The 22,266-nt window shown below is 56.5% G+C and overlaps 5 protein-coding genes across 5 annotated transcripts; 2 read left to right on the top strand and 3 right to left on the bottom strand.

Annotated features, from left to right (window-relative positions):
- Positions 1 to 1,228: 1,228 nt before the first annotated feature.
- Positions 1,229 to 2,675, bottom strand: CkaCkLH20_03803 (nonspecific lipid-transfer protein; the record flags this gene model as incomplete). Its single annotated transcript, XM_038886522.1, has 2 exons — positions 1,229 to 2,111; positions 2,173 to 2,675. 2 exons carry the CDS (start codon positions 2,673 to 2,675, stop codon positions 1,229 to 1,231), a joined length of 1,386 nt encoding a protein of 461 aa, XP_038748364.1.
- Positions 2,676 to 3,351: 676 nt separating this feature from the next.
- Positions 3,352 to 4,620, bottom strand: CkaCkLH20_03802 (kynurenine 3-monooxygenase; the record flags this gene model as incomplete). Its single annotated transcript, XM_038886521.1, has 1 exon — positions 3,352 to 4,620. One exon carries the CDS (start codon positions 4,618 to 4,620, stop codon positions 3,352 to 3,354), a length of 1,269 nt encoding a protein of 422 aa, XP_038748363.1.
- A 2,101-nt stretch (positions 4,621 to 6,721) lies between these two features.
- On the top strand, positions 6,722 to 7,399 carry CkaCkLH20_03801 (nad-dependent epimerase dehydratase; the record flags this gene model as incomplete). Its single annotated transcript, XM_038886520.1, has 1 exon — positions 6,722 to 7,399. The coding sequence occupies one exon, from the start codon at positions 6,722 to 6,724 to the stop codon at positions 7,397 to 7,399; it is 678 nt and encodes a 225-aa protein (XP_038748362.1).
- A 577-nt stretch (positions 7,400 to 7,976) lies between these two features.
- CkaCkLH20_03800 (uncharacterized protein) lies at positions 7,977 to 10,631 on the bottom strand (the record flags this gene model as incomplete). Its single annotated transcript, XM_038886519.1, has 3 exons — positions 7,977 to 8,042; positions 8,107 to 9,840; positions 9,894 to 10,631. 3 exons carry the CDS (start codon positions 10,629 to 10,631, stop codon positions 7,977 to 7,979), a joined length of 2,538 nt encoding a protein of 845 aa, XP_038748361.1.
- An 8,164-nt stretch (positions 10,632 to 18,795) lies between these two features.
- Positions 18,796 to 20,889, top strand: CkaCkLH20_03799 (BTB/POZ domain-containing protein; the record flags this gene model as incomplete). The annotated part of the gene is made up of 4 exons (XM_038886518.1): positions 18,796 to 18,847; positions 18,963 to 19,331; positions 19,455 to 19,664; positions 19,721 to 20,889. 4 exons carry the CDS (start codon positions 18,796 to 18,798, stop codon positions 20,887 to 20,889), a joined length of 1,800 nt encoding a protein of 599 aa, XP_038748360.1.
- Between the last annotated feature and the right edge of the window lie 1,377 nt (positions 20,890 to 22,266).

Genomic DNA, 22,266 nt, shown 5'->3' with positions numbered 1-22,266 from the left:
GAAGAGGAAAGAGCCGACTCGACGCACCCCAAAGAACTGGTTCAGAGCAGCTTCTTGAGATTTAATCACTGTGATCAGCATCCCGCAGGAACGAGCACGTCAGGACCCATCGTAAACGCGATATTTCAGAGTTTTTGCAATCGGTGTTGTATCCGGGTTTGAAGATAACAAGAACCAGCACGCAATTGCGCAAGTGGGAATAGACGGGCGAAGAATAGCCGCACCAGAGGCCTCGAATTTCAAAGTCTCCGATCACGAGTGGGATCGGAGGTGGACGCGGACAAGCATCGTCAAGCATTAGCCGCAAAAGCTTAGATCCACATCTGCATGCCGATGACAGAACCCGGGATGCTGATAAGATGGATTTTGGTCCAGTTAGGGATTTAAATGTGAGGAGTCGGCAGTGGTTGTCAGGATCTTGGATCACGCAATGCCCCACGCGGATGGTGTTGAATATCCCCGGGGCATCGAGACAATATCCATGCAGACTTTAGCTTCTTTTCGGGCTTTAAGCGAAGGGGAATTATGTCTCTCTGCTAGGTTCTTATTGAATGAGAACTTAGGAACTTTAAGAAGGTAACAAGTCTCCTGTGCCGGCTTGGCCACGTGGTCCGCTGTGTAGTGAAAAGGAAGGATGGCTGTTGAGCGACTAAAACTCATCCGCTCGCGGTCCATGTCCCCGGGGATTAAAGCAGTAGCTTGAATTATAAGTTGTACTTGGATTCTTCTTCTTCCTGTGAAATTAATGGGTATTGGAACCCCCAGCATATGAACAGCTCAGCAACCGCCTCGCCTCGCCTCACTCATCAACAAGCCTCCGTGCCCCAAACTACTGAGCTGATGAAGACCACTCATTTCGGATGCTGTGAAGTCGTGAGCGCTCCACATAAGATACAGAGGTATTGACCGAAACAGCTCTGATATGAGACACTAACGTGCTTGGTTCGGGGGGCATTGTCTTCAATCGAAATCATTTGACCTTAGGCCTGCTTTCCGACAAAAGGTACACATCTACATGCCTAGATCACAGTTGCTACGAGCAAAGGAAACAATGTTGACACGAGTCTCGTGTAAAACATACTCGGAAATCCTCATCAGGTAGAGCACCTGGGTAAACATCGTGGACGAAGACGAAGATCAAACACCGCAGACAATGGCGAAAGAAGAAAGAAAAGGGCCCGCGAATTTATTTCATCAATTTGTAAAATGTACATACATCCTCACTAGCTTAGAACCTCGCCTCGACCTTCTCTTCCGTGTCTTGCAGAGCCCAGTCACTGACCTTGGTCCTGCTCCTCACACTCGCCGCCTGCTGCGCCGTGAACCCCTTCGCCTCAACAGCCGGGTTATATCCAAGCTTGTTGACCTTCCCAACAGTCGCCGAGTCGATCTTGGGCGCCTCCTTGCCATCCGCGCGGCGGTAGACCGTGACCACGACGGCGCCACCCAGACCGAGGTTGTGCTGCAGCGCCGCCTTGGTGTGCGGAACAGCGCGGTTGTTCGCCCACCCACGCAGGTGCCAGACCAGCTCAGCGCACTGCGCGATACCGGTCGCCCCGAGCGGGTGGCCCTTGGAAATCAGCCCGCCGGACGGGTTCACGACGTACTTGCCGCCGTACGTGATGTCCCCGCGGCGGACGAGCTCGTGCGCCTTGCCGTGCTCCGCGAGGCCGAGCGAGTCGAGCACGATCATCTCGTTGGCCGAGAAGCAGTCGTGCAGCTCGACGACCTGGACGTCGTCGGGGGTCACCTTGGCCTCGCCCATGGCGGCCTTGACGGCGTGCTGCGTCATCTCGAAGCCCATGAGGTCGATGGCGGAGCGGGAGAAGAGCGAGGGGGCGTCGGTGGCGAGGCACTGGCCGGCGACCAGGACGGCCTGGTCCTTGAGGTGGGGCCGCTCGTCGAGGAAGGCCTGGGAGACGAGGACGGCGGCGGCGCCGCCGTCCGAGGTCGGGCAGCACTGGAGCTTGGTGAGCGGGGCGAAGATCTCGGGGGCCTTGAGGATCTGCTCCTGGGTGTAGACGTCCTGGAACTGCGAGTAGGGGTTGCGGGTCGAGTGCTCGTGGTTGATGCGGGCGATCTCCGCGAAGTCCTCGGGCTTGGCGCCGTACCTGACGTGACGGTCAGTATCACTCATCCAATCTGTTTTCACAGTCACGGGAGAAGACTCACTTCTCCATGTACTCCCGTCCGGCGTTACCAAACATCTGCGCCGCGCCAGGCGCGTTCGTGATGCCCCTCGTCTCGGCCATCATCTTGACCGAGGTCCCCGTGGGGTTCTCGCGGTCGTTGAAGAAGCTCTGCAGGCTCCCCGGCATCATCTTCTCGAAGCCCACGACCAACACGCAGTCGGCGGCGCCGGAGGAGACGAAGTTGCGGGCCATGGCGAGGCCCGTGGAACCCGTGGAGCAGTTGTTGTTGACGTTGTAGATGGGGATGGAGGTCATGCCGAACTGGTAGAAGACGCGCTGGCCGCAGGTGCTGTCGCCGTAGCAGTAGCAGGCGATGCCCTGCTCGACGTCGTCGTAGTTGATCTGGGCGTCCAGCATGGCCTTGACGCCGGCCTCGAAGCCCAGCTCCGTGTAGTCGACCTTGCCGCGGGGCTTGATGAACTTTGTCATGCCAACGCCGAGGACGTAGCACGGCGCCTTTTCGCGTTTCTGTCGGGGGGCCATCTTGGTCTGTTATGAGAGCTCTTTGGTGCTGTTGTTGTTTTCTCTTGATCGCAGATCACTAAGTCGGATTGCTTTATGTAGATGGAAAAAACCTATGTCAATAAAAGAGACAACAACCGGGGATCTTTGATGATATATCCTCCGAACCGTCTTAACATGTGCTCCGGACAAACCAACGAGGTGAAGTTGCAAGCTTTCGCCGCCCCCTCATCCAATCCCGCCTCCCGGTCTTAACCATTCGGTCCCCCGGGATGAGCTTCTCCAGGTTTTACCCCCAAACGGCCCCAATTCCGCGCTCCCGCGACCAGCCAGAAACCCGCATCAAAACAGCTTCCCTGCGGGGAAACGGCGTCTCGAAGAGCTGCAAGCCGAGGCCCCGGGCGCCAGAAAGATCGTCTAAATATTGACCAATCACACGGCTTGCCGAGGTAAATCGGCCCCGTTAACAAGGGGCATCTCTCCATTTGGTAACCTTTTCGTCGGAGCTGTCAAATCATCTGCTGACTCGAGACAGGTGATTCATTACACAATTCTCAAGACGGGTGTTATATCGAGGTTGATTATGAAAGAAGAATATCATGGCTATGTCTAGGTATAGATCTTCGATGAAAAGAGCCTCATCAACCTCAATCGAGACTACAGTAACTGAGCGAAACTCATCTCAAGCCTCACCCGCTCACTCAAGCTTGCCCTTCACCCACTCCTCGACCTTGTTCTCAATCTCAGGAACATACAACCACTTCATCTGTCCCTCCCCCTTCTCAAACCAGACCTCCTCCTTCGGCAACTTCTCCATCTCGTGGCTCGGCAACCTCTTATTGTTCAACTGCTTCGTCAACACAACCAGGTCCCTCAACCTCTCCCTTCGAATCCCCTGCCAAAACCCGACCCCCTCCTCCCAGCCGATCCGCCCCTCGCTCTCCCTCACCCTCTTCAACACCAGCGCCAGACTCGCCGCGTCCTCTAACGCCATCGACCCTCCCTGCCCCGTCGTCGGCGGGATCGCGTGCGCCGCGTCCCCAAGGACCACGACCCGGCCCCCCGGCGACGCCCACCTCTCGAGCGCGGGGAGCATGTAAAACGGCCACACGTTCATCGTCTCGTCCTCGATCCCCTCCAGCGCGGACCTCACGATCCCCGGCCACGCCTCCTCGTTCCTGCGCAGCCGCGCCTTGAGGCCCTCCTTGTCCGCCAGCAACGCCTCCCGCCGGCCCGCCGCGGCCTCGTCGCACGGCACCTGCGTCCCCGCCAGCATCTCCCCGCCGTCCGGCCTCTGCGGCGCCAGCACGAACACCCCGTTGCCGCTCGCCACGCTCACGGGGAACCTGTAGTCCTTGTCCCCCGGGACGCGCAGCCGCGCCGTCGGGACCGCGAACGTCAGCGCCGCGAGGCCCACGAAGCCCGGCCTCGCCTCGGGCGCGACGTGTGCGCCGCGCACTTTGGAATGAATCCCGTCCGCGCCGACGAGCAGACTCGCATTGCGCCTCTCGCCGCCCTCGAACTCGAACTCGACCCCGGCCTCGGTCTCGCCCACGACGCGCGTGAATCGCATGCCGTGTTCGATCCTGACGACTCCGCGCTCGCGGCACGCCCCGGCGAGCACCTCGATCAGCTCCTGCCGGAAGATGCGCACGGCCTGGTACCCGAACTGCGCGACGCCGCCCATGGGGTAGCGGTCGACGGTCTTCTCGTCGACGTCCTTGTAGTAGACGTAGTCGAAGGGGAAGGCGTGCTGGAGCAGCGGCTCGTAGAGGCCGAGGGAGTCGAGGATGCGCAGGGCGTTGGGGCACAGCATCATGCCGCCGCCGGCGTGGTGCGGGAGGGGCGTCTCGGGGCGCATCTCGTAGATTGTGGAGTGGATGGAGTGGGAGGCGAGGGTGAGGGCGAGGGCCATGCCCGCGATGCCGCCGCCGATGATGGCGACGTCGTCTTTGGTGGTGGACATGATGAGATGTGACTGGCGTGATGTGAGTGAGTGAGTGAGTGAGTGAGTGATGTGATGAAGTGAGATGTGCAAGTGTACGATGAGAATGAGTGAGACTGTATGAGCCTTCGTGATGAGAGTGAAGACTGAGATGAGCCGCTGAGCAACGACCCAAATTCCTCCTCTCAACCTCACCCAACACCAGCATTTATACCCATCTCCCTCGTCCTCATCCTGTCCAAACGACTCCTCATCCCCCTCCCGCTTCGTAATACAAAAAAGTCGAAGATAAAAGCCATAAGCCACCTAAGTCCCAAAATCCTTCTCAAAACCAGCAAATCTTCCCATTCCAACACATCGCCAAGCGTCAACGCCTCCGCGCCCGTCTTACGGACCCCACCTCTCGGCCGAGGAAACAGTACGAAACACCCCTTCGGGAATAGTCTCCGTGAACCCTCCTCCTCCCCTCGCCGACCCGGCCGAGTCGCGCGCGCCGGACTTGAGTTCCCACCCCGAAGTCCGAAACCGAGCACCGCGAATCCCAGCTACCTAGCTACGTAGTACTCCGTACACTCCCCCCCGCCTCCTACCATAGTACAACCTACTTTCGTCTTTTTCCGATACTGCCTATATCCCAGTTATGAAGGGGAACAAACTGGCTTACTAGCATATTGCAAATGCTGCCCGTAACAGAGCCCACGACAAGGGAACCATTCGTTCCCGAGAAGCAAGACATACTTAGACTTTTTTCTCACCGAAGAAAAGAAAAGAAAGAAAGGCCACCCATCACGCACCAGGCAGTGCCCTCACATCTGCGGCCCCGAACCCAAAATCGTAACATCCTCTCATACTTTTGACCCTTTTCCTACCCACCATCACCACCAACACACCGAACAAAAGAAGAAAATAAACCTACCAATTCCACACACCATACTTGCAAACAAAAAAAACATCCAAACAAACACCCACACCCTCAACTCTCCACCCGGCCGGTCTAGGTTCACCTTACCTTCCAACACACGGTCCGTCTCCCCCGCCCCCACTCTCGGCCGAGTGGGCCCGGCGCAATGCGGCCTGCTGATGCTGACCCCTTCACCCATCGTCACCCATCACCACCCATCATCACCATCGTCATTCTCCCGTTTTACCTTCCCTCTGTTCCCGATCATGACATCCTCCACACAAGCCGAACCGACCCCCAAAACACCTGAACCGAATTTCCCCATTAACAGAACCCATGGGCAACTCGCTCTATGAACCTTCGTCCTCCCTCCACCGCAGACCCCGGACCCAAAACCTACACCCACCCACCCATCCGCCCCTACACACACATATATACACACACACACACACACACATAAGAGAACGTGAAATGTGTAGGTGTGTGGGCGTCAATCCAATAACAGAAAAGAAAAGGAATTCTCAACCGTCAATCACTAGGGCGTGGTGGATTGTCACCGTTGCTTCGCTGACCTTATGCTGACGGCTGCCACCACCACCACCACACACACAACACACAACAACACGCCAGACGCAAGCGAACCCAGCCCAACCTTGCGCATCGCGTAGGGCGTGTTAAACGGTTGAATCACTAATCAATCACACAAAACACACAAAAACGGACCGATACATCGCTTCCTATTTTGACTTTCCGGTTTTCCGTGCTATGTGACTTAGAAGCCATCCAACCGGCCGGAGAACGAGACAAGACCGACCGGCTCCGTGAGAGGACCGCTTGGTCAGCCTTTGTGATGACGCTTATCCGTACGTCCTCGGCCGGGGCTGACTGTCTCGGCCGATACAATAGACGAAGCTATCCCCAACGAAGGTAAGAACGCCACTCGGCCGATACAAGTGGTCATCTGGCTGGATAATCGTGAGCGCCTTCGAATAACACCGTGATCCTTCGTGCACTCGGCCGATATGATGAGAAATGCGGCTTGTGAGATTCTCACGCTAGAGGGAGACGAGTTGGTATAAGATACTCGTCATCGCCATGAAGTCAGTCGTATCCAAAACTCAGCTTACAACCTGCTTCATCACTTCAGTCTTGAGCAATACCATTTCACCCAGACTCACTCACATCCAAACTCACTCACATCCACCATCACCAAATCCCAAAATGCACATCCTCATCATCGGCGCAACGGGCCGCAACGGCGCCCTCGTCCAGGCCGAAGCCCTCTCCCGCGGCCACACCGTGACAACCCTAGTCCGCGACCCGTCTTCCCTCACATCTCACCCCGACGTAACTCTCGTCCGCGGAACGCCGCTATCCCTCCCCGACATCCGGGCCGCCTTCCGAACCCCCCGCGCCCCGGACGCCGTCGTCGTGGCCCTCAACCCGCGCCGGCTGTCCGACTCGCCCTTCGCGGCGCCGCACCCCGAGACGCCCCCGGCACTGATCCACGACTCGGTCCGTAACGCACTGGAGGCCATGAGAGAGAACGGCGTGCGCAAGATCGTCATCAACAGCATGCAGGGCATCGGCGCCAGCAGCGGGAGCATGCTCATGCCGTTGCGCGTGTTGTTCGAGCACACCAACATGAAGTACACCGTCGACGAGCACCGAGCCGTCGACGAGTTAATGAATGGGAAGGAAGGGGAGGACATCGACTGGATCATGGTTCGACCGCCTATGCTTACCGAGGGAGAGGCGTTGCCGATCAAGAATCTCGGTGACGATGGCAAGGGGATATCCTGGCTGCCGAAAATCACCAGGAAGAGTGTCGCGGCCTTCATCGTTGATGTCGCTGAGAACCCGGAATGGAAGCGCAGGGCCCCGGTCATCACGAACTAGTCTGGTTAGCGTTGGACAGATGCGAACATCACCGCGGAGTAGAGGACGGGCTGTAAAGCTTCGTGTAATGTAATGCATGCTTGGGAAACGCCGCCCATGCCCTCCTTTTTTGGTATCCTCCGCTGCTGACTGGTATCGTCGATGTAGTATATATACATGTTTCTTTCGTATGCTTTTTTGACCCGTCCGGGGCGTTTTCGTGTTTCACTTCCTGTGCCGGGATGGCCATGAACGCAATTTCCCGGCATCCATATGTTCCCGCGTAATTAAGTGCAGCAAAGACACTTGCTGAATTATGTTTGCTGATGTTGGTTCCATCGGCAGATGATGCTCGGTTCGGTTGCCATGCTCTTGACTGTAGCCGCGCGGCAAGTTGTCGTGGAAATCGACGTTGGAGGCCAACAAAGGGCTGCAGCACCTCTCTTCTCGTATTGCCCTTCCGTCGTCGTCGTCGTTCTCAGTGATCAGCTCAGTCCCACTCAAACCCCTCATATGCGTCCCGGGATCATGGTGCGGATTCTCGTTGGGGTTATCCGACTTCACATATCGGATCCCGTCTCCTTAACCCCGCATGTTGTTAGGAAGGTCCTGGTATCATCGGGTTCCAGTAGTCCAGATCCCAATCAGCATAATCATCCGGAGTCTGCCGACCACGCATCAGCCCAGTCCCATCCTTCCCACAGCGTCCAGCCGCCATAGTCACTTACCGCAGCCGTTGACGCATTCGCGTGGAACATGAATTGCGGTCTCGTCTGCATGTACGGATCCATTGGATCGGCCGTGTTCGGAATCGGCATTGACATCTTTTCGGGATTGGTGTTGGTCGCGGCCTGGCATGCTTCCAGGACGGTCTGGAGATTGCGGCGGATGTCGTGCAATTTCTGCTCTTGATTCGTGGACTGCACCGATGACAAGACAACGGACAGGGCAACAATGTCCTTCACGTCGTTCCCACCAACGTTACGGACCAGCAGGTTGAGAGTCTTCTCGACCGTCTTGATCAAGCGCGATGGCGACCACAGAGCGAAGGTCTCCGTGCTGAAAGCCACGCCGTCGTCCATAGGATCGGGTGACATTGCCACAGTCGACGAGATGCCGAGGGTGTTGCCATTGGCATGCGACTCGATCGCCGCCTTGATGTAGAAGCAGACGCTGAAAGCTGCTTGCAGGATGTCCTTCTTCAAAACCATGTGATACATGTCGCTGATGTCTTGGAAGTGTGTGAGAAGCGGATCGAGTTCGTCGAGGTATCGCATTATGACCATGGAAGATCGCAGGTACGCCCTCGAGATTTGTGATGGTGCGTCTGGCAAGCCCAAGGCGAACGGTCGATACAGGGCCAATAATGGCCGTCGAACGTGCATGTCGAGTATGACCCTAGACCTCCACTGCTTGCTCTTCTCCACCTCGTTCAGAATACCGTGTCGGGGAAACAAGTAGTTGATATCCTCCAAGAACCTATCGAGTTTGGTTCCGACTTCCAGGACCTCGCTGTAGTCCCGGATCGAATCGACGCGGTTGATCAGGTGCGCGACCTGCATTCGGACACCTAAAGTCATGGCAGCATACACCTGCATTTGGTTGTCGGTGAGTTGGTCAATCGGCTTGCTTGGTGGCAACTCCTTCATCTCAAGGAACAAGTCGTTGTCGTCGAGGTTTCGTGGTGGTCTGCAAGTAAAGTCTCCTTCCCGGACGAGACATGAGAGGTTGCAGGCGAGCGAAAGATGCAAATCCATGTCCAGGATCGTGAACCATAGTCTTCTCCTCAGCTCGCCGAAGAACACGGGTACACGAGGCTCGAATTCCGAAGGGTCTCTGTGCAAGCCCATCGTCATCGCCATCCGCACGATGTAGCCCAGCTGCGCCCAAGAATCCTGCGGTCGTGGTGTCGTCATTCTCTGTGCGTGAACCAGTAGCATTTCCGTCTGCAACGTAGTCAGGTCAACAAGCTGTTTTCCCTTCAGACCGTCCAACCACGACCTGACCAGCGCGCAAGCAGTGGGAATATGCACGCCCTCGACGCGTTCGTGGCCAAGCCCCTTTGATTTCGTCTCGAACCTGGACCCAATGGAGAGAACGGTGAGAAGTTGGGGGAGAAATGCGTCTCCCGGTAATTTGCCCTCCCAAAACAGCTCGTGCTGCTCTTTAAAGGTTGGGACATGGATCATTCGGTAGATGGTTTCCGACGTATCGATGTAAGAGGCCAGCAGCCTGTCGCAGATTGCCTTTTTAGGAAGGATGTCCTGCATGCGCTTCTGTACAGGAACCACCGAGTCGGCAAAGACAGAAATGGGCGACAGGGACTTTCGGTACTCTTCCTGTATCCTCTTGTGAAGCACTTGTAAGCCATACATGGTGTCTCGAATACCGTCGATCTTGGATTGGTTTGCCATGAACTCCTTGGCTTCGTCGAACTGGGAGGGATCGGTTAGGGGCACGATCTAGGGGAATTCGGGTTAGGGGAAGTAGTTACCAGGTTCAGCAAGACACGTACGCTATTCTGACCGAAGAAGCGCGTTCTCAAAGCGCCCCTCTTGACTGTCAGCCCTCGTATTGTCTCTGGCGATAGCGGCAAACGCTGGCCAGCTCCGCTGAACTCGGTGCCTGCCGGGCTCTTGATCATGAACTGCTTCTCTAAGCGGTCCAGTCGGGATGTGAGTTCCTCCAAGGCCGAGTGCCCGGTCCCATCTCCATTGCGCAGAGGAACGAACACTGACGATGACTCTGCCGGCTGCGGCCCTGAAGCGGTTCCCGTGGGTAAACAGTTCCTCTTGGGTGGACGTTGAGGATCGCCCATTTCGACGTCCGAGCCGTCGGATAGCATTGACATGTCATGTTCGGCGGCGTACTTGCAGTTGCGGTGCGACTTCTGGCACTGGGAACAGGGCAGATTCCGGTCGCATCGTAGCTTGCGCTTGCGACATTCGGTACACGACTTGACTGGCCGTGGCCTCTTCACACTGCGCGATGCCGACGGCGTCGCGGCCGAGGCTGCCAACAGGCCACCCGCAGGAGCACCCGCAGGTACAGGGCCCGATGCAGGCACTGGTGTTGGCGCAGAACCGGGGGGAGCGGTGCCAAGAGTCTGGTGAGCAGGTTGAGAAGGTGATGTCTCATAAGGAGCGGCGGAGGGCATCGTGCCCATGGGAGCAACGGCGACGAGGTTAGGATTTGGATGCAGCGTGTTGACGGCGGCACCCAATTCCGGGGCAGACGAGGCGGCGGCGGCCATTTTGGCCGTTTGTTGCAAAAGTTCCAGAAAAATCTCCGTCCGGCACCGGTGTGGAATGCTCGCGGTAGCGGTGCGGGAAGCGGTGACCTATGCGAAGCGAGGAACACGAACAACCTATGTACGGCGCAGCGCAGCACACACAACTGCACACCACAGCTGCGCAGCGGCGGCGGGAGTGGCCGGCCTCGATATTTCAAGCTCGAAAAACCCGTCGGTTCGGGGTTGTCGAAATTGGCGCCCGTGGTAGTGAGTAGATTACTTTTCAGGAGCAGCAGCGGCGGCAGCAACAACGACAGCTACAGCTACAGACCGGCGCAGTGGTCAACCTTGTTCTCATTGATGGTCCCGGACGCGTCTGGGGTTGCCTCGGATCCGGATTGTGCTGCTTGACCTTGACTCTGACTGGTGTCGAGTCATACGCTGGCCATACATGCTGTGACTACAGGTGAGGTCTGGATGGGGGGGTGTGGCGTGGGCGCAGGCGGGAACGAGTCGACGGATCAACGGAAGCTGCAGCAGTAGCAAGCGTGTTGTTGGTCGACGTTGCTTGCTTGCTTGCCAGCTTGGTGGTGGACGTACGGCGTGTGACGGACGGAGGGACGGCGGGTGACTGTCTCTCCTGACCGGTCTCTGTTGTATTCCGAACGGGAGTCCCAAATAGTGTCGTCAATGAAGCGGACGAAGCTCCGGATGTGATGGGAGTTGCAGGTGAAGAAAGAAGTGGAGGAGAGGAAGAGGAAAAAGGGCTTCAGAAAAAAGAGACCAAAATTGCTAGTTGCAATGATCCAAGCTTCCTCGGGGCTTTGGGGGTGTGGTGCGGCGGTGCCGTGCCGTGTGGTCCAGGTCCAGTCCAGCACTTTGGTGCTTCGTCTATTGCAGCAAGACAAGGTATCGGAGCCGACTTGACGACGGGACCTGACTGACTAACTTGGGAGTGGAGGTCGGTAAGACGGGACTGGCAGGATGGCGTCTATGCTGATTTTGAATTTGCCTCTGCGATCTCTCGGATTGGGTGTGAGATCTTGTTGAGGCGTATGTATGTGTGTGTACGGAGACTGTTATGAATGTTGGCCAGTGAGAAACAAGAGACGAGACGATGGCTGGCGCGCGCGCGCTTTTCTCCGACGTCTCTCTGTGTGTGTGATGATCTCTCCAGTCTCGCTTGTTGCTCGACGTCGGCTGGACTCTTTTTTCACAAAAGAGGTTGGGAGCTAGGGTCAAGTTCTTCCTTGAGTGAGCGTGATATGCTCAGGATGGCCGAGGAGAGATGGAGAAAAGCGTCGAGACTGAGAGAGCAGGAGCAGGGACACGGAGCCCTGGTCAGGTCAACCGTCAGGCCTGGCCCAGGCTGGGCTGGTTCGCAGTGGACGGGACGGGAAGTTTGGAAGGTTGAGGTAAGGTAGGCCCAGGAAAAGAAGGTCGAGGTGGTGTGGTTAGTGATGATTTAGTGATCCACCCCCCTTCTCGGAGGTTGTTCCAGGCCACTTCAGATTGGAGGTGAGAGTGAGGGTACGTAGTAGAGCCTGGTCTACTAGGGTAAGGCAGGTAGGGTCTTGCTGCCAGTTGTGGTGGTGGTGGTGGTGGAGGAGGAGGAGGAGGAGGAGGGGCGAGGAAGATGGTGCTTGCATCCATAAAGCACCGTCGAAGATGCTTGGAAAAGGCCCCCCAGACGGGATGGCTGGATGGATGTTGCTGTAGTTGCTGCCAACAGATGATGCTGCCGTTCGTGTCTCCTGAAGAACGAAGCACGCAAGGCACGGTATCCGTATCCGTAGATGCAGCCAGGCACAGGAAGGACCAGGTACGGTACGTAGGTACGTCGTATATTCAGGGAGGCGACACAATATGTCCGGAGAGACACACATCCACGGCCGGGATGCAGCTGAGAGGAACCTCAGGTTCCAGCAAGTGGGCTCCTGGTACGGTTTTGCAGAAGGCCGGGCAGAAAAACGCCCGGTAGGACGGCTAGTCCTACGAATAGACAACCTCTGTTGAATCGTCGACCCAGCTACTGGCGTCTACTGCGTAAAGACAACACCGGCCGAGGGGCACCACAAGGCCACCACAGGGCCTGGACCGAAGCTCGCTGGATGAGGGATCGGCGTGCCAGGTACCCTTGCCAAAGGCCGGGCCAGGTAGCTAATGTTGTTGTCGCATAGAAAAGTCCCCCTGCGTCTTAACTCGAGTGTCCTTGTTCTAGCGTCGTCTTTGAAATCGGTACCAAGTAGTGTACAGGCAGGTAGAAGTAGTGTGGTCACCACCTAGTAGTGAGTGGCCATGCAGCCCCCAATCATCCATATGCACGTCGGAATGCTTCCTTTCCTCGAGCCGACCGTCACCGACCCCGAGTCCCGTCGTCACTTAGCGCTCGGGTGGGGTTCGGAAAACTCGTCTTCAGTGCTCATGTTGTTGCTGCCTCGTGGCTGCTACCGTGGTCGTCTTCGGCGTACTTTTCCAGGAGCAAGTTCGCGGAGGGCTGCGTGCTCGTACCTTAATGCCGGTTCCTGCGTACCTTATCTCTTTCATCCAACTGTGCCCTGTTTTGTACGTACCGGGTACCAAGCCGTCGAGCTGAGATGAAGGACTTGTCGTATACGGATTGTTGAGTTACGGATGAGTGAGGAAAGACTCGTTCAGACAAGCGTCTTCGGCATTCTCGGTACGTACCTATTTTTATCTGGCACAATTTTCGAGAAGAAAAAGACCAAGGGCCGAAGGGCATCTGCTGGTATGTGGTGTAAGAGGTATCGAAGGCGTATGGAAGGTTACGCCTCCACGCTCCAGGTCCTTGTCCTTGTATTCATACAGAGTACTCCTGCCAGCATAATAAGAGGACACGAAGCTGAGCGACAAGGGGCGAGTACATGTCCTTCTCTCGAATGGACACCAAGGACACAAGTACCCTTTGGGGACTTGCAAGTAATCCCGTCGCGTGTCTTGCGAACGGCTCCAAGCGTTCCCGGCCGGAGAGTCCAAAAATACACGTGATGTCAAGGTAAAAAAAGGACACCCAAACACCTTAAAACCCAGAAGTAATCCACAGTTTCCGGGGGCGCAGCGGGTGTCACCAAGTGGTCTTGACTGGACCGATGCCTGGAACCTCCCTGGAACGCGTGCGATCCACTCAAGCTTCGTCCTGCGCAAGCTGTCCCCGCCGTCCGAAGGTTGCAGCTTGAACTTGGTGAAGAGGGCGAGGAACAAGTTGGAAAGATTCAGGGTTTCGGGGTCGAAGGTTTGATGGCCAAGATGAAGTGGACGAGGTGGATCCCGCAGATGGGCCTGCTGGTGAAAATCTCCCACCAGCAACATCTGCATGTCCAGTCAATCCCACCGAGACCAGACTGAGATAAATGATGATGAGCCTGGCAATGTCAATGTCGACGACACGTATCCGTACGTGCATGTGCGAGGCATCTGTCTCCTCGTGTGGAAGCCGTGCATGACCATGCAGTCGAAATCAGAATCAAAGGACCGAAGCAAGGCATGGCTGTCGTACCAACAGCCCACTGCCTCGAGGATCGTCGTCGTCGTCGTCGTCAATGGATTTCAGTCTTACGATCCAATCCCGTCGCTGCGAATTCACCAGACAAGCCACATGCTTTGATGAGCCGCCTGATGACGCCCCTGCGTATCCCGTATGCCGGTGGTCGTACGTGCGTAGACTTACAGAGTACTGAGTGTGATGTACGTATTGTACAGACTGGGCCGCGGCGCGCGAGGTCGGCGACCTGCGGCCACCATTCTGTGAATAGCACCGCGTATGTGTTTATCGCGGGAGGCTTTTCATGCAGTGTCGCCCTGCGTTCCTGATCCCGATTGCTGCAAGCAACCTCGTCGATGCAAACTCAAGATGGGAGTCGAGGACTGCGTGTCTGTGTGTCTGCGTGTCTGTCTGTCTTGCGTCCCGGACGGGTGTGGGCAACCTCTCAAGTTGGTGGTGGGCGCGGGCGTGCGTGCCCCGGCCTCCCTTGCGCTGATGTCTTCAGGCCATGCCGGAGTCCAGTCCGAAGTCAACCGCATCCCCGTACCCTTCCTCCCCTCTTCCCTCCACTTTCCACCCCGTCTGAGGGTATCTCACTGACAGGTCCAACCTTGACGCGACGCATCTCGGACTGTGACATGATCCTCACCTAAGCAACTCAATGTGCGCGACGTGGGCGACTAGTCGCCGCCTCGCCGCTCCGCACGTTTTGTAGCTAAACCCTTACCTGGAAACATTGCGAGCGCCTCAGGCTTAGGCCCTGTGCCATGCCCTTCCCGCGGCGTTGCGTGGTTGTGAATGGTGATGGCCGTGTTGTTGGTGCTGGATGGTGCTCATGCTGGCCTCTCTCTCGTCCGGCGCCGTTACGCTCCCGTTGCCGCAGTCTTTTCAGGTTGTCCACCCCCAACCGCCCGCCGCCAAGCCAAGCTTCTTTCATCCATCTTTTCTTTCGTCTCCTCGTCGATCGCCAGTCGTTCCCCCAGGGCCCCCAGTCCCCGTCGTCCCCTTCTTCTTCATCGGCAATTTCGACCCCCATAGTGTACCCGTAGCAGGACTTGTGTGTTCCAGACAAATTTGTCGTTCGGATCCAGTTGCTGGTTCGCAGGTGGGGGCCATGGGAAACTTTGATGAATTCCCTACATCAGATATGAGCCAACCTTTTACCGACAGATTGCTGACCGCAAACCGTGTATGTGTGTTTGTCTTTGATAATTAGGATGAGACATGAGAGACAAGCGTCGGCGTCTCCCAGAAACCGCTAGACTCGACAGTTCGTGGCTGTCGCAGGTCGCAGACACCAGCGCACGCGCGAATTCTTCTCGCACGCTTGGTGACCACGGGTATGTGCCATCCCTCATCCCATACTCAGTGACGATCAAATTCGTGATCCACACCCATTCCTGGCTTCTATCCGCCAGGCCGACTTGACTTGGAAGCTTTTTTCTCGAGACTTACTCAGACTGACTGTCTCGTACTGCCTACCCGGGCCCAGATTTGCCCCGCGAAACAGGCTGTGCATGCATGCAAGTCTTGCTGCCAATCTCGGTCTCGCCTGTTTGTGTCGTCGACGGGCTATGATGACTGTCGGCTCGAGCCTAGGGCGGCCAGGGCCCTGCGCGGCGAGCCCAGCGATGCCACTCAACTTGCCGCCGAAGCGGCCGCCAGTGGGATGGCTTGCTGGATCTGGGGGACGGGTTTCATTATGACTTGTCCCAGGGGAAATAAGGCAGGTCGGCTCCGTCCATTAGTCGCCTTGTGCTTGTGTTTAGACAGGGACAACGACTGCCCGATTCGGCCTCTTAATCGAGATCCCCCGAACTCTGCGTTGCGTGTCTGGTTCGGTACCGCGTTCGTCGTTGCCGCCCAAGATTTGCGCATTCATAAGAGGTAGAGTCTCGAATTCGAGCCGGCATTGGACAAGCATTTCTAGTCGTAGCCGAATCGGCCATCAAACCCCAGAGGCAGAGAGAGACGACGCGGACCAGCCGTTGAATTGGGAACTGCAGACGTGATTGACGGAACAGGGATGCCAACCCAGACCAGGACACCCAGCATCCATCTGGGGCGCGTTTCGGCGTTATCTCCTCCAGCAAACAGCAAATCCAGTGGAGTGCAGCGCAGCGTGCTGGGCTAGGTGGCCGGACTTCAGGGACGCGTGCCGTTAACGAAAACGCATCAATCCCTGTCGTGCACGAGGGAAGGCCTTGGAAACTGGCCAGCACGACATCAAGTCGCAATAAAGTAGGTACAGAGTACCCACGGCGGTCCCCTCAGATTCAGTGTTGCGGCTCCATTGGCCCCATATGGCAGCGGAAAAGTCGCGCGTCGGCTCCGAGCCTATCTCCTCTGCGGCGCACCAGTGACCTTGGCCCTCTGACCGTTCCTGGGGTCGACTGACGCAGTAGTCCTTTGAGTTGGGGGTACTCGAGTCTCGAGTAGGGAGGCTCAGTCGGACGGGCTCAACAAGAAGCACAGATGTCCCCGACACGGGACGAAGTTCGAACATTGAACCTTGATCTTCGGTATCGCGTTCGCATAGCCTCGGTTTCTCTCGAGGTAAGCAGTCGTCTGGCAGTTCTGATATATGTCTTCTATAGCCAACCGGGCCTGCTCTGAAATGGCTGCGTCTCCTGTATCAAGGCAGCAACATCCTCCGTAACTCGGCCGACATGGTGTTCCAATTTTTAACACTTTTTTTTATTTCTTCTGAAGGGCGTTGCGTAGTGCGGCAACCATGCGAGTTGGCGGATGGTTGGTGCAGCGGACCAGCGCGGACTGAACAGCTGAAGAGCTGCCGGTCGCAGAGCTTGTTGTTGTCAGACGGCAGAGCTAGGCCGATTGTGGACATTGCCGCGAGGAGTTCGTGCCGCCGCACTCAGAAGAAGCATATGTCGGCAATGGTAAACCTTGAGCAACGTAATGGGCTCGCTCACAGATCGCGTGCGCAAAGACTCTGGAATGCGGCTTTTGGAGTTGGGGCGATCCTTCAAACCAGGACAGGGCAGCAGTTCGTCGGTGGATTTGGCGTACTTGCATATTGATCGGCAGGATTGGTTCGGCGGCGTCGAGGCTTTTGGAGGCGAAGCTTGATGGCATTACGATGGTTGTCAGTTTCGGCTCAGACTTGCCGAAATCGAGGTAATCCTTGCTTTCGTGGCCGGTGATGGTTTCCGGGCAGCTTTTAGGTTGGGTGACCTCTCTTGAGAGTCGTTATAGACGTCGGACATCGGACGACGCCTCAGCTCCAGACCGCATGGCGGGATTTGAGAGTAAAAAGCAAGACGGGAGGCAATAAGATGCAACACGGAGAGGTCCCCCTCGAGGTTGATGCTAGATCTCGGAGTAGGGCGTGATCGAATCTTGTTTGCGGCCAGCCCTCTATAGTTTGTGGCATAGCGAGCACCCCGAGGCTGTAGACGGGAATTGACCCGGTTGGTCTTGAGCATCTTCTTCCAACGCCCGTTGTTTCTGCAGGTGTCAGTTCGCAGAGTCTGTCATTGTGGAAGTCGGTGATTAAGGTAGGGTGGCCGTCGCGGTCGCGGTCCCTTGCAGGATTGAGGCTATCTGCACGCGAATAGGGTGGTAGGGTAGCCCGGTATAATTGTGGCCTGATATCTCTCTGATCTTGTTCGTGTCCGTAGCGTCTTGCGAGAGCATGTAATGGACTGGGAAGGTTGAAAGTTCCCACAATGTTGCGTGGGTTTCTGATTCCGCAAAAGAGGCAAAAGAGAGTCAGGCGATGGAAGATCTCGATGCCATCGTTCAGAGCAACCCTCCGAGGCGTTTCCGCCTTCGGGACGAAGGATCAAGGACGCAGGTCACGTCACGTCCGACCGAGCACGAGCACATTCGGACGAGAGGTTTGAGAGGCGGAGGATGAATTGGCGAGGTGAGGTAATAGTAAGGACAAGGCGAAGGAAGGCAAAGTGGTAGCAAGCAGGCCAGGCTGCAACGAAAGGCTAGGTACCTACGGCCTACGGGATCCAATTGATTGGTTTCCGAATTTTACTGCCGTAAGATTGAGATAGAGTTGGGAAGGCACGACCCGAGGACCAAGGCAGGTGGTACCTTCCACAATGGAAGCACGGTACGGATAAAAAGTGCAGGTCCAGGTCGTCGTCCACCAGCAGGCAGGCACGCTTGTACACGCTACGGGGCCGCCGAACGCATCGCTAGTACTCTTCGGGGTTGGCGCGGGTTTTCTCCGGGGATAACGGCCCCCAACAACGTTTTAATTGGCAGGGAAGCGAGACATGTAGCTTGTCATACAAATGCTGCAGAAAAGATACATGCTCTTTTCTGATTTTGGTCCAATCAATGGCCTCTGTCTGCTCACTCACAGAAACCTTCAGACACGCCAGTAGAAAGAGCTTCCCGTCGCGCGCGCGCGCTTCTGTCGCCTGGGCGGGTTTTCTTTCCAACGACGTCCAATCGCCAATACCTCCAATCAGGCAGTCATTCATCATCGAGCTCACATTCCATTCCAGGTTCGCTGTCGCTGTCGCTGTTCCATTTACGACTTGAGCCAATGCTACCTTAAAACCCCTGGTCGCAGAAGAGACACTGAGCCGACGAATTGGGGCAGCAATTACTGCTCGTCGCGTACCTAGATCACCGCTGCGTGTCGCAGCCTGCCTCAATCGAGAAATTTACAGAGACGCAACCCATCACATCTTCTCTGCCATGTCGGATGCTGATGTATTTGATTTATGGTTCGACAACACCGCGCAGCAGGGTGAGCAGGCTCCTTGCCAGCTTTGCTTCTGAATACTTGCATTTGCATTTGCATTCGCGTTCGCATCTTCATTAGAGCAGTCCTCTGAAGCTGTTTTGTCTTTGTCGCAATTCAGGGTCCAAACCGGAATCCGACTCCTCGCGCAAAATCGTCAACCACGAGCAGAAGCAGCAGCAGCGGCAGCTTCTGCCTCCTCCACCGCCGCCTCCGCCGCCGCCACGACGAACCCAGCAGCAACAACAACAGCAGCAGCAGCAGCGATCCGTGATGCCACCCCCGCGCCCGACTCCCACCGCCGCTGCCGACATGTCCGTCGCCAATGCCAGCAACGGCAAGCCGCATCGTCCCTCGAGAAGCCCGGCCCCGCCACGCGACGAAGAAGCCGTGTCCAAGATTCCAAACCTCCTGCCCCACGAACGCGTCTTTCCCATCCAGATAGGAAACGAATTGTTCAAGCTGTCGGGCGCTTCCATTTCGTCTGATGGTGCGTCTACAATCCCTGCCCCCCTCTCCCGCTCCAACCGATCCTCCAAATCCGCCGGAACCGCCCTCACCCCGCGAACCGCGACCCGCGAGTATCGCTGTTGCTAACTGACTTCTACTCCAGCCCCGTCTTACTTCTCCCAATACTTCTACTGTCAGGTCAAGAAGGCTCAGGAAACAGGCGAGGACCTCTCGAGCGCCATTCGCACCCTCTACATCGACCGTGATCCAAGGACCTTCGCCGATATCTCTCTTCACCTCCAGGGCTATCATGTCAAGCCAAGAGATGGGACGCACTTTGTGCGACTGTTCGCCGATGCCCAGTTCTACAGCTGTACGTCTGTCGTTCACCTGCTGCCCTCCTGCGCATACTAAAACTTCTCCATCCAGTGCCCAAGTTGATATCCCAACTCTACGAAGAATCAATCTTCATCTCTATCGGCCATCGCGAGTTCCAGATTCCCCGCGATATCTTCACCGACCCGGGCAACTCGCCAAACTTCTTCTCACTTGGCTTCGCCGTCTTCTTCTCCAACCCAGAAGATCTCTTCCCTGGCCTCGACCGCGAAGGTCTCCTCCGCCCTCCTTCTATCCTACCCCCGTCCGTACCGAACCGCTCCGCCGAGACCTTCTCCGAGATCCTCCACCTCCTTCGCGGCTACCCGGTCACCATCCGCAACGAGACCCACCGCGCCGAGCTCCTCCGTGACTGCAGATACTTCAACTTCAAGGGCCTCGAGCAGAAGCTCATTGCGCACCACATCAGCTACAACCAAGCCCGCCGTCGGGAGGAGATCGTGCTCCGTCTCGAGGACATTCTCAAAAGCGGCATCAGCGTCGCCGCCGACGTCTCTGCGGCCTCTGCGTCACCCGGCGACCATCTCGCCGGTTGGGTGAACTACGCCCGCCCCTACGTCGACGATCGCGCCGCAGAGCTCGTCCTGGAAATCGGTGGCGAGAGCACCCGCTTGCACTTCCAACCCAACTCCGTACGCGCAGAGTTCTTCCGCGACACCCGTGCCCGTGTTGCGCGTCTCTTTGAAGTCGTCGCGACGAAGCTCAACCTCCCTCCTACCACTCAACCCCTGGGTCTACTGATGGCGTCCGGCGGCGCGGGAAGTCAACCTCCCACGCCCGGCCATACTCCTCTCAGCGAGGATCTCGTTCGTGTCACCATTGACGCGGAGACGTCCATCATCTTGGACGGCAAGCCGCACACGTTCGAGGCCCCCGAAGACTTGCACGTTGGCAACGTATCAGCAAATTCAAGCACCGGCCAGGGCGGTGGGCACGAGTCTCCCACGGCCGGCTCGACATCGAATTTCCTCCCGAACTCGCGCAAACGGCGGCGCATCGACTCCCTCGGCAATGCCGCGACGGGGAGCCACGCCGCATTAGGCGCCGAAGAGTGGGTTGTAAGAACAGGCCAGTGGCGGCTCAAGATTCAGGGCTCTCGGAACGGCAAGAGCGCGGTCGAGGTCGTGTTAGTCGCCGTCAAACTCGACGCTTACAGCTCCGAGAACGCAAGAAATGCGGCCAGGGGTTTTCTCAACGGTTGATGTCGCCAATCTATTTATAATGTGACAAAGGTATCTTTGAGGGGGTTGTCTCAGATCTACGGAGCGGGAGGGGCGCTTTTCACACATGCTGCACGACGTTACGACTTGATATGTTGTACATATATACCACAGATATAGTCGGGATGAAGGAGAACATCCACGACAGGTTTCAGTTAATTGTATCATCTCGGCTTTCTAGATTGATGCTGCATCGCACCTGAACGACGTGTTACTCGCTTGGCATTGTACTTGTTCTCGGTACATGATTCCATGCGTAGATCAGCTACTCTTCAAATCCAACAGTCAATCGGACCATTCTAGAACAGACTCAGACGAAACCAGGCACACATCAGGTTCTCCAAGTCTGGTATGGACACTCATTTTTTTCCTCATATACCCTTTGGTAGTGAATGTCAGGCGCAGGCTCAGCAGCAGCAGCATACTTACCGCCTCCATCCGAGTCCGCCCCAATGCAGGATCCGACATTCGAAAAAGCCTCCGCTGATTTCCATTGCCGCCGTCGTCATTATCTTGGCCTTCGGTATCAAGTGAACTCTCCTTCTCTCCCCGCCGGCGCGATACAGCTCTCCATTAACCCTCGGCCGGCAATGACGTCCGATCTTTGTGTGTACCCACCCACTTCCTTTCCTCCGTCCGGTGTTTCCCCGCGCGCCGAGGAGGGCACCCGTTACGGCAAAGAAGGCAGGGTGCCGCCAGCGCCGCGCCGCCGCCCGCCGCGGCATTTGCGGAGGGGGGAGGGAAGAAGAAGAAGAAGAAGGATGGAAGGAAGGTTGTTTGACGTCTCGCTTGGCAGGAAGACAAACGGCACCCTACTATTGAATGTGAGAAGTAAAGTAAGCTTCGTTCCAAGAAGTCTTGGAGAAGTTCGAGAATAATTTGACACACACGTAACCTTTCACCAACACCACCCACCACCCATTTCAATATACTGCCACCATCGATCAGATACAAACTTAATGTATCTTATCTTTGTAAGGGCTTTCTGGTTCAACTTAACCATAAATCATCAAATGGCAGGAAGAAACAAAAAGGGGTCAGATTCGAAACCGTCTAGAATAATCCTGATGGTGTTGCTCACACACACACACACACAGAACCTTCACCGATCAACTTAACCTAACATAACTAATCAAACGACAGAATAGGAGCTCGGTTTCGAAACCGTCTAGAAAAAAAGTCCTGATGGTGTTGTTACTCCACCGCCCTCGCCCCTCCGAAGCCGCCGAAAGCTGCCCCCGGTGTGGTGGTCGGCAGGAGGACATCGGCGAAGGGCATCGGCGAAGGGCATCGGCGAAGGAAGAAGGGTGTGTGTGTGTATGTGTGCGACGACATACTTTTCTTTTTCTTCCCAAGAAT

The sequence above is a fragment of the Colletotrichum karsti genome (assembly GCF_011947395.1).
Source record: "Colletotrichum karsti strain CkLH20 chromosome Unknown Scaffold9, whole genome shotgun sequence".
Classification (NCBI taxonomy): domain Eukaryota; kingdom Fungi; phylum Ascomycota; class Sordariomycetes; order Glomerellales; family Glomerellaceae; genus Colletotrichum; species Colletotrichum karsti.
The sequence above is the reverse complement of the archived record's forward strand: the minus strand, read 5'-3'. Positions and strand labels throughout refer to the sequence as shown.